At 41.4% G+C, this 12,031-nt stretch overlaps 1 protein-coding gene across 1 annotated transcript; it reads left to right on the top strand.

Moving 5' to 3' along the window:
* The first annotated feature begins 186 nt into the window (after nt 1-186).
* On the top strand, nt 187-12,031 carry pnpt1 (polyribonucleotide nucleotidyltransferase 1). The gene is made up of 29 exons (XM_083696418.1): nt 187-363; nt 740-800; nt 887-961; nt 1,217-1,322; nt 1,698-1,747; nt 2,084-2,147; nt 2,658-2,705; nt 2,976-3,089; nt 3,460-3,581; nt 3,861-3,925; nt 4,358-4,409; nt 4,501-4,558; nt 5,041-5,137; nt 5,555-5,657; nt 5,964-6,034; nt 6,132-6,168; nt 6,349-6,415; nt 6,667-6,756; nt 6,889-6,942; nt 7,210-7,319; nt 7,850-7,921; nt 8,315-8,378; nt 8,677-8,760; nt 9,165-9,248; nt 9,635-9,741; nt 10,022-10,077; nt 10,458-10,536; nt 10,755-10,802; nt 11,224-12,031. The coding sequence occupies exons 1-29, from the start codon at nt 245-247 to the stop codon at nt 11,380-11,382; spliced, it is 2,316 nt and encodes a 771-aa protein (XP_083552544.1). The 5' UTR covers nt 187-244; the 3' UTR covers nt 11,383-12,031.

Below are 12,031 nucleotides of genomic sequence, written 5' to 3'. Positions count from 1 at the left end.
CGTTTAAAATAATAAAATTAGTTATTTTAATATTTAACAGGTTGACAGAATTAAAGCGAAGGAGTAACGATCTGTCGCAATTTTACACGCGATTGCTTTAGAGATACACAACGAATGTCCAATCACAGGAGACTATTTGACAACGTACTTCCGTACATGTGATGAACTGTCATGGATGCCCCCATGCGCAAAAGCCTGTCTGATCGATTGGACAAAATAGGTTTGTATTAGCAAGTTCTTAGACATGAGATATTTGCTCAGACTTGGGCCCTCGCTGGCCCGTCTAAATGTGCGGTTATGCCACAAAAGCGTTTGGAGTAGCCACGGAACCATACGAAAAGTAGGGGTGGATTTGGGTGACAAGTAAGTTGGCACTTTGATCTACTACACTGCTACTGTAGCTAGCTAGCTAGCTGTCAAATTATTGTTATAGCTGTAAACTAAGGTTTCAAGTTCATTATTCAAAGTGGTGGTTTACGATTTGTTTTCATATTGTCATTGTCTGGAACATGTTGTTATGATGACCTGACCTTGTTTAAACAGCATGCTATTCTGTTCGTTACATGTACAGCAATTTTCACATTTTGAGAGGGATAAAGCTAGGTAGCATTTTCATTCACTGGATTCTTCTGATTATTCTATTATGAGTGACCTGTGTCAGTGGTTGAATCTATAGCTTGACTGTGTCTCAAATATCTTCTCTCAGTTTCGATGTCTGATTTCCCTTCTTGTTTTAAAGGAAACTTGAGATCTCAACTGGGAAGCTTGCAAGGTTTGCTGATGGATCTGCAGTTGTGACGGTACAGTGTACATTCCATTACTTACTACAGAGTTTGCCATTTCTCAGTCCCTGTTTTGTCACTCCGATGTTCTCACCTCTTTCCAGCTCGGGGATACCTCAGTGATGGTAACAGCAGTCAGCAAAACCAAACCTTCTCCCTCCCAGTTCATGCCTCTTGTAGTGAGTTACTTTTACTATTTTTTCATTTTGAATCATCATATTTATGTCAGTACAGTACCTTCCTCCAATACCCTTCAATTGTGTAAAATAAAAATCTGGTCTTGGTCTTTCAACATCCCCACAAAATACAATGAGTGGATACAAATGAGATACACTGTTATATCTCTACGGTTCTGGATGATGGTGTGTATTCAAGGTTGTTTTATAGGTTGATTCAGACCCCTTGTCTCAAGCTGTATCTTGTCTGATTGACAGGTGGACTACAGACAGAAAGCTGCTGCTGCTGGTAGAATCCCAACTAACTACCTGAGGCGGGAGATGGGCACTACTGATAATGAGATTCTGACTAGCCGGCTGATCGGTAAGAAAACCGTCTCACTGCTTAGATAGTATCAGTAATAATAATACATGTAATGATAATACATTTTATTTGTGACACACTTTTCATTTTTACAATCTCAGAAGTTGACACCACTATCTTGTGTACTCTAAACCAGATATTCAACTCTGGTTTTGGAGAGCAACTGTGTGTGCAGTAGGCTTTTGTTGTAGCCTGACACTAACACCCTTGATTCAACTTATCAACACGTCATGGTGGTTTTAAGTTAGGGCCGTCATTTTGTTGAATCAGGTGTGTTCGTGCTGGACTGTAAAAAAAATAGCCTAAGCTTTCTTAGACAGGAGTGTTAGAACCCTGCTTTATATCACATCTCTTTCTTTTCTTGTGTGTCTTCAGATAGGGCAATCCGACCCCTCTTTCCTGCTGGGTATTTCTATGACACTCAGGTGAGTGTATAGTTTCATTTTGCTCCATTTCAATTTTCATTCAGTGGCTTTTTGTCCTCTTGTTTGCGGTCATATTTTGAATACAATAAATGCATAAGTCATCACAAGGGGCGCAAGTTAATGAAGATAAATAAAGACTGGGAGACAAAAAAGTATATTTTTGTACTGTGTTATTCAGGAAGAGATTGGAAAATACTGTGTTATTCCATACCCAACAATGGTGGGCAGGTCAGGAATGAAATGAAGATAGCAGAAATACACTTTCCATACTACCTTATGTATATGATATTATCATCAACGTTGCACTTCATTGGACTGTTTATGTTTAAACTGAAGGTTGTGTGTAATCTGTTGGCTGTGGACGGTGTCAACGACCCAGATGTACTGGCCATCAATGGAGGTGAGGAGATTGTGGTTGGGGAGATGCTAAGTGGGATCCTTTGGACAACCCTAACCCTTACCCTACCCCAAAGCCAGGGGTTCCCAAACCTTTTTGTCTTGCGATCCTAAATTGACCGATCAATAATTTCCTGTGAGCCCAACAACTTGATTGCGGGCTATTCCAACACAAATTATGATGCCTGAATCTAATCACCGAAAATATGCTCTAATTCATTGGATTTGAACCCCAAAACATTGCAATATAGACTACAGGTGCCATACATAGACATTGTTTTGTCTTCATACAAAATAAACAATTTGAAATCAGGGGACCCCACATCCTGACCCCAAGTTTGGGAACTGCTGCCCTACCCATAACCTTTGCCTTAACCGTCATATAAACACATGACCTTTGGTTGACGTCATCCAGTGATCTAATGAGAGGGTTGTTGTTATAGAGACAGTCACATGACCTAGTTGTGTTGATGTCATCATGTGATTAAATTATCTGTTTCTCTTCCTTCCTCAGCCTCAGTTGCTCTCGCTCTGTCAGACATCCCCTGGAATGGACCCATCGGTCAGTAACAGGTTCTGTTTTTTTTAAATAAAAACACATATACTTTTTTTTAACCTTTATTTTACCAGAAAGATCCATAGTGGAAAGTTCCCAATTCCCATGGAAGAATGAACTTGTCCTCCTAACGCATTTTGAGCCTAGTACAGCTCAGCTCAGCTCGGGTCTGTGGTGTAATCAGGGTACAGGTTGTTCCCTGTATTGTGTGTGTCTGACCATGTGGTGTGTGTCCTTTGGGATGACCATGTGATGTGTGTATTATGGGGTGTCCAGGCGCCGTGCGTGTGGGCTTGGTGGACGGAGAATTCCTGGTGAACCCGACACGGAAGGACATGGCCTCCAGCATTCTGAACCTGATAGTAGCCGGAGCCCCCAGCAGCCAAGTGGGTTAGTCAGCCCGTCTATATGACCTACACCTCCATTTTCCCCTACATCAAACCAAGGGGAGGCTAGTGGAGGTAGAAATTGGAGGACAGGCTCATTGTGATGCATGGAATGGTATCAAACGCCATGCATTACAATGAGCTCTTTCTCCGATTTCTGCCTCCACCAGCCTCCCCTACCGTAACACACTGTGGCGTTCTTTTATAGATATGCTCTTCCAATAAATATTGTGGCAGAGAAGAGAGATTACCTTTTAGAGACATTAGAGCCTGTTATTGTGTGTCATGTGTTTGAGTAGTTTCCTCCAATACCTTTCAAGTGTGTTGAAGGCTGCCTAAGACAGAACTAGTGAGCCCTGTTGTGTGTGTCCCAGTGATGATCGAGGCATCAGCGGAGAACGTGTTGCAGCAGGACTTCTGCCATGCGGTGAAAATCGGGGTGAAACACACACAGCAGATCATCCTGGCCATACAGCAGCTGGCCAGAGAACAGAAGGTATGTATGTGTATAATAATAATAATAATAATTATATGCTTATTGTACATAATGTTGTGTTGTATTGTCTGTCTTATCTTCATTGCTTTGTCGGTGAATATACATCAGAGCTCCTCACCATGAGTACTGGTTGTGTAATTCCACCAATCTCAATTGTGTGGCAATAACAAGATTTTGCATAGTATTGCTATTTTTTTTAATGTTTTAACTCTCCTCTTTGTTGTAAAGTGTGTTGTGGCATTCTTGTAAAAAGTGATTTTTTTTATTTTTTATTTGAAGGTCACCAAGCGCATCCCTCCCAAAATCTTCTCCGCCCCTGCAGACATGGTGGAGCATGCACGAGAGTAAGACACCTCTCAATGTTTATTTGTTAATTTTATTCAAACTATTTATTACCACATACCAGACCTACAGTATACTATACCTAGTATTTTTTTATAATTTTAAATACTTAGTTGTGCTTGATTGAGTTAGCTAGGCACTATGGAACCAATGAAATAGTCCCAAAAATGCAAACCCTCCAGGTAGGAGCTCAAGCAAATGCTGAAAGTATTTGAAAAAGTTTCAAATACTTTGTCCCAGGTCTCTCATGAACGCAGACACGCACACATGCACACTGACTGACTGACTGACTGTGCTAAGAAGCAGTAAAGAGAAATGAAAAAAATATGCTTAGCAGAGGCAAAAACACAGAAAAGCCATCTGACATGATATATCTTATGTCACTCCTGTTTGTGATGAGATGGTCACTTGATGTCCACACTGCTTTCTTACAGGTTAGCCAGGGAAAAGATCTATGCTGTCTTCACAGACTTTTCTCATGATAAAGTAAGTATCTAAATCAATTTGTATTGCCCCTGTGTTGGTGATGCTTTTCATGTCAAAAGAGATCAGCAACTGACACTTGTGTCATTTTTAGATTTCCAGAGATGACGCCATTAACAAAGTACGACTAGAAACAGAGGAACAGATTAAAGGTATTATTGCATCATTGTGGTGTGACTGTACATAGAGATGTATTGTATGTCAGTGTTTTTTATTTCTATGCTTTTATTTACAAGACAAGTGACAGAAGTAAAACACATTCACATGCAATACAAGTCACATGTACATGGGCTTTTACTTTAACAAGATGGAAGGAAACCACAAAGGACTTCAAAACACAGATGAAAAGTGAATGAAAAAAGTAGTGAATGAAAACATTAGTAGCTGGATGTCTGAATGGTCAAATGGTGTGTCCTGTCTATTAAAAACCTTCATAAATCAGGGTTGGGGTCAGTCGAATTTAAATTTGCAGGAAGTAAATTGAAATTGCAATTCAATTACAGCTGATTTATCAATAAACTTGAAATGGGAAGCTTTTGACGTCAAAAGCTTTTCCATTTTCAAATGGATAATTCCAATCTCTTCCCGAATTTCAATGGAATTGACCCTCACCCTGTGCTTTGTTCCCCTGTAGAGAAATATCCTCAAGTGGAACCTTTCGAGGTGATGGAGTCCTTCAACACGGTGTCCAAAGAGGTGTTCCGCAGCCTGGTCCTGAATGAGTACAAGAGGTAAAGAGAATCCACGGCCAAGTTGAAGTTCAACGTTTTTATTGTCATACTATATACAATGGAAGTCTTACTGGCAAGGCCTCCTCTTTGAAAACACAGAATACAGCAGTGTCAAAATAATACACAGTCACAATACACAGTAGCGCACTAACAGCAGTATAGACTCTATACAGGTCTCAGTGGTCTTGTAGTACCACATTCTCTTTCTACTAGGTCTTAGTCTTAAGCCATCTGTAACTGGTAATGCGGAAAAATAAATATTCTAGGTGTACAGACCACTCTCTTGACTAATCACAAGTGTGGGTAGGTGGAGTTCAGAATTAAATGGATCTGACCTGTTTGAGTAATGTACACACTGCATGGTGTGAAACCATGAAGTCAAGTTTCTTTGGTTACATTTGATGTTTCTTTTAACAGGTGTGATGGCAGAGACTTGACTTCACTGAGAAATATCTCCTGTGAGGTGGACATCTTTAGGCCCCTGCATGGGTCAGCACTGTTCCAGAGGGGCCAGACACAGGTAGAGTAGTGGGTGTCTCAACCTCACCCTCTGTGAGGTTAAGACCAAATAGATCATTTACATTTTCATACATTTTGACCATTTTGACTATATAGTTTTGATATTGCAACATCGTGGCCATATAGTGAAAACTACCCATCACAGATCTAAGATGAGTGGCCGTGTGTAAGCTCCAACTACACCTAGTGTCCACTTTGTTTGTGTCCACTTTGTTTGTGTCCACTTTGTTGCTTGCTGGGGGACATACATTCCACGGTAGATTTGGGTAGTAATTTAGCGCTGAGGATAAAAGATCTTTTTCCACAGGTGCTGTGTTCTGTTACATTTGACTCCTTGGAATCCAGTGTTAAAACTGATATCATCACCACAGCGTTAAGGTAATTTGTGAATCATTTGTTATAGACTGGCTATACATTTCAACCAAATTTGTAATGTATAATCTACTTAAACTTTGTTTTCTCTCTCTTTAATCAGTGGAGTCAAAGACAAGAATTTCATGCTCCATTATGAAGTGAGTATGACTTTATGAGGACAAATTTCCTCTGTAATTTTACTTGTTTTACTATAGAGAGCAGTTAGGATTTCATTTCCCATAAATGAATTTGGTCCTATATATTCTATATTGGCTAATAAATGTACTGTATTTTGTGCAATGGTTTTTTTGTATTGCTAAAGTATTGTTTTGTTTCAGTTCCCTCCGTACGCCACCAATGAGATTGGGAAGATGAGTGGAATGAACAGACGAGAGCTGGGACATGGTGAGTGGTAATAAAGCAGATGTGTGTGTGTGTGTGTGTGTGTGTGTGTGTGTGTGTGTGTGTGTGTGTGTGTGTGTGTGTGTGTGTGTGGGTGTGGGTGTGGGAGCGTGTATTTGTGTTAGCGTGTGAGTGAGTGTGTTTGTGAGCGTGAACATGTGTGTGTGTGTGTGTGTGAGTGTGTGTGTGTGTGTGTGTGTGTGTGTGTTATAGCCAAGTCGATGTCCCTATTTCTATTGTTTCTCTGACCCCAGGTGCGCTGGCAGAGAAGGCTCTGAGACCTGTCATCCCCAAAGACTTCCCCTTCACCATCAGAGTCACTTCAGAAGTACTGGAGTCCAATGGTGAGTCGGTTTCTAGGGATGGATGATTCTCTTGGTTGTTCAATGGTAAGGTCATGGCTGAGAACTACAACAAATTATAGTTGTAAGGTTTCATTGAGTTTCATTGACTGATTCCCCTCCCCTCTCTCCCAGGATCCTCATCTATGGCCTCAGCTTGTGGGGGCAGTCTGGCTCTGATGGATGCAGGTACTCCATTAACTAGATGAATATATTAACTGGACAGAAAACGTCACAAGGACTTGATTTGACATTTGATAATGACAGTTATAGCTTTATTTATACAGGGCTTTTCATACATTATGTACAAAGCATGTGTATTTGACTAATATAACATTCTAAATGTATATAAAGGCATTAAAAACCACTACATAATAAAAATACTACTACTCAATAATACAATACTCAACTACTCAATGATGATACAGTGACATAACTGATGCTTGTGTGTTCTAGGTGTCCCTATCTCCTCAGCTGTAGCAGGCGTCGCCGTGGGTCTCATCTCCAAGCCAAACCCAGAGAAGCCCACTGAGATCCTGGACTACAGGCTCTTGACTGACATCCTGGTACACACTACCTCCTAACGCATTTATCAATCTTGAAGTTCCTCTTAAAATTAATTATATTCATATTTACTATGGAACACCATATTGGTTTAAAAAACATTCTCTTACCCTCCAGGACACTTCAAACTGTGACTATCCCCCCCAAAAAAATAAGTTCTCAGTTGTCTGCATCGAAAATAAAATGAATTGAGCGACACACAGAATGGCTGATGTTTCAGCATATAATCCCTTCCTCAGTGCCTCATATTGGTATAATGATTATTGGGTCCCATGCCTATTGAGTTATTGAGGTCCCATCCCTATTGAGTTATTGAGGTCCCATGCCTATTGAGTTATTGAGGTCCCATGCCTATTGAGTTATTGAGGTCCCATGCCTATTGAGTTATTGAGGTCCCATGCCTATTGAGTTATTGAGGTCCCATGCCTATTGAGTTATTGAGGTCCCATGCCTATTGAGTTATTGAGGTCCCATGCCTATTGAGTTATTGAGGTCCCATGCCTATTGAGTCGTATGTTTCTGTCCTTAACAGGGAATAGAGGATTATCTAGGAGACATGGACTTCAAACTGGCCGGAACAAACAAGGGCATCAATGCCTTACAGGTACCGTACTGCAGCTGAGCATCCGAGGGATTTCCTGTGTTGTCCTCTCTGTGTTGTCTTGGTTGTATTTGCTTCATAATATACATTGCTTCCACTTCCCAGGTAATAATAATTGTAATTTATGACATTTCTAAAGCGCTTTTCATTATACTATAATAATCTGGTGGCATAAAATACATTTTAAAAAATAGAAAAATAGTTAAAAAAGACAAATTAACAAAAACAAAACAATTATATAACTATATCATAAAAGCAGCAATCAAAGTCTAGGAGGAAGGGTAGGCCAGCCGATAAAGATGTGTCTTAAGACTTTAAAAGAGGTGATATGAAAATTCTAAGTAAATGACCACCCTTGGATGGAATAACATTCCATTCAATTATATTCTATTCTAGGCTGATGTCAAGATTCCAGGCTTGCCCCTGAAGCTAGTGATGGAGGCAATTCAGCAGGCAACAGGTACAACATATTACATAATACCAAATATACCAATATTACAAATCAAACTATGTATCCCAGTTCTTCACCCTTTTCCTGAAGTGTGGACGTGTGCATTACTCCCCACATGGATTTAAAGGGAAAAGACTACTGTAAGAAATATGGTGATAACTCCCTCAAGCCCAGCCCATGCTTAAACCAGTCCGAATGCTTTTAAATCCATGTGGGTGAGTGCACAAACTCTTCAGGAGATAGGTAACAAGATTGGGACGGAGCTACAGAGGTCACCAGTCCTCATCTCTATGTGATTGTCTTCCAGTGGCCAAGAGGGAGATCCTGGGCATTATGAACAAGACCATAGCCAAGCCCAGGGCGGCCAGGAAAGAGAACGGTCCAGTTGTTGGTAAGATTGTGTTGACTGCTAAACCTTCCTTCGCTCCTATCATCTACTGTACTCTATGTTTTGCCCTTACTGTATTCACTAAAACTTCATTTAAATTCAATAAACTTGATTCATGAGTGTGAATTATAGCTGGCAGGCATACTAATTTATTATACAATAGACATACATTTAGGATGGAATCCTAACTGTAGGTCCGCACGCAGGACACTCACGTGTATCTTGCATTGATGTCAATGAGATATGTTCTCCATTTGAGTTACGAGTGCAGATACTGTGTGAGGATTTCACCCTTAAGGTATAGAAACAACATACCTATAGATGGTGCATGATACAACACATAAAAATCAGTGTAATAGTCCCTAAGATACATGTGTCTGTGTCTGTGTTCTGTCTGGCTGTTGTAGAGAACATTCGAGTCCCAGTCTCCAGAAGAGCGCGGTTCGTTGGCCCAGGAGGTTACAACCTCCGCAGGCTACAAGCCCAAACAGGTAACAGCTGTTGGAAAACACCTTGGTTAACTACATACTAGGCCCAGGGTCCTCCATACTAGGCCCGGGGTCCTCCATACTAGGCCCGGGGTCCTCCATACTAGGCCCGGGGTCCTCCATACCAGGTCCGGGGTCCTCCATGCTAGGGCCAGGGTCCTCCATGCTAGGGCCAGGGTCCAAGGACTAAGGTCCTACATACTATGGCTAAGGTCCTACATACTTGGGCTGGGCTCCCATTATCTGCCTTCCTCCCCAAAGGGTACATGTGTTCAAAAGAAATGAGTGACGTAGGAAATATGGTATTATGGTGTTGAGTGTATATGGGGTATTATATAACAACAGGTTGTTCTGTGCCTCTACCCCCCATCCCCTTTCTAATTGGCTAGGTGTGACGATCAGCCAGGTGGATGAGGAGACATTCTCCTTGTTCGCTCCGACACCGGGCGCCATGAACGAAGCCCAGGAGTTCATCACTGACATCTGCAAGGATGACGTGAGTCCTACTTACCAACATACAGCTTCAGTATTAGCACAGTTTCGTTGTTTAATTCCTCTATATGAGGGCATATATAAGAATTAGACAAGGAGACAGCCAAAGAAATGAACCCTTTGGAGAATCAAACACAAATTAGTGAGGAACAACCTGCCCACAACTTGGACGGACTTCCTGAATATCAACACTGATCTGAATATCCTTGATTAAAATTAGTTTTCTCATTAGATTAAATTACCTTTACAGTCAACAAAACAGGATGTCTTTTCCCTCCTTGCAGCAAGATCTGCAGCTGGAGTTTGGAGCTGTTTACACGGCGACCATCATAGAGATCAGGTAAGGTTTCGCTAGACAATGTAGTGTGCGATGCAGGTTTGGGGGCATTTATTTTCAATGATTTCTCAAACTGAAAATCAGAAGCTTTTTAGATGCAATGTTTCTTATTGACTCCAACCCTGGAGAGGCTGTAGTTTCATCTGTTGTCTGTGCTGTTGCAGGCTTGAGCACCATTGTCTTAGTGTGTTCACACTGTAGTTCATGTGATGCGGATTGAGCTAGAGTGAGCTGTCATAACAGGAGGTCTTGCGCACATCACATGTTGTAATGTTAGCGCTGTCTCTCAATGTAATCTCTCTCTCTGTCTCTCTCTCTCTCTCTCTGTCTCTCTCTCTCTCTCTCTCTCTCTCTCTCCCCCCCCCCCCCTCCCCCCCTACCAGGGACATTGGTGTCATGGTGAAGCTGTACCCCAACATGAGTGCCGTTCTACTTCACAACTCTCAGCTCGACCACAAGAGGGTAGGAGTCCTGCACTAGCATATACAGTTGTACCAGTAATTCAATCAATCAAACTTTATTCATGTAGCACATTTCATTAAATGGATTGCAGTACAATTCTGTTTAGAATAAAAAGCAGAGAAATCGATAATGTAAGAAAAGAGTCAGTGAGTGTTTCACCAAAGACCTACTGACTGAAGTGAAAATGAATAATTCATTCCGTGTTCCGTCTGTTTCAGATAAAACATCCCAGTGCTCTTGGGTTAGAAGTGGGACAGCAGATCCAGGTACAATATGTGTTACTGTAGAAACAGTCAGCCAGATCACACCCCTGGGTTTCTTACAATAGCGGATGTGCATAAAGATCGTCATGACGTCATTGACGTCATTCCACGATATGACCGCTGCCACAATTCCTCCACACACTTACTACAGTGCATTGATTGCTGGCTGGCAAGTTGTCATGCTACTGCGTTGGCACCAACCTTTCTGCCACCACAATGCTAGTCAAAAGTAGTAAGAATAAGGTTACGTTGGCACCAACGTAACCTCGCCAAGCACACCATAGTCTAACTTCAAAGTTGTAGTTACGTACAGTGTTTGCTGGGATGTTAATACCAAGTTTAAACATATCCATAATGCCAAGAAAGTGTATCTTTTTAGTGTGTGATGTGACTAACACTTGGTATGTTGACTCTCTGCCTCCAGGTGAAATACTTTGGACGAGATCCAACCGACGGAAGAATGAGGCTGTCTAGGAAGGTGTTGCAGTCGCCGGCAGCAACGATTGTCAAGACGCTGAGTGAGAAACAGAGTATAACCATTGGAACGGGGAACGGCCAAGCGACCAGCAGCACTTCCTCTTGACTTACAACCTCTGACCTAAACTGAACTGACTGAACTGCCCAATCATTATAACACATCTGAAAGACACTTAAAAGACTCCATCCACACTGCCACCGCTGTGCGGCTGTCTCTCTGACTCCTTTCTCACCTACATTCTCTTTCTCACCAACATTCTCTTTCTCTGCTAAACCTAGAACCCTTTCTCAATTGTTAGAAACTTGATTCTTCATGCCCCTCTTGCTTCCTACTCAAAACGCATTGTCGGAGAAGATCTAGGTTCCCACTTAGATATTCTCCTCCAATGCTTTTTGTGCAGGAAGCCAGTGGAGGATGGAGGAGAAGACACAAGGGAGTTTCTGACTATTAAGAAAGGGCCCTTGTGTTGATGTCAGCTGAGTGGCCATTAATCTATAGGGGTACAGACACAGATTAAACCTTATTCTGGACTATATCACACAGTGCTACTTCTTACTCTAGGATTAGGCTTAATCTAGGTCCAGGATAAGACTTAATGTAGGTCCAGGAAACCTGCCCTTTGAGTTGTCAGATGCAGAAACAAACTAATGTGGAAGACATTGTATTGAGTTGAGTTGAAGTTTATTTTATTTTATATATGTTGTTAATTTCTGGTTTGTATGCGTTTTATACAATAATGGGAAATAAATATGTA

The sequence above is a fragment of the Argentina silus genome (assembly GCF_951799395.1).
Source record: "Argentina silus genome assembly, chromosome: X".
Lineage (NCBI taxonomy): Eukaryota > Metazoa > Chordata > Actinopteri > Argentiniformes > Argentinidae > Argentina > Argentina silus.
The sequence above is the reverse complement of the archived record's forward strand: the minus strand, read 5'-3'. Positions and strand labels throughout refer to the sequence as shown.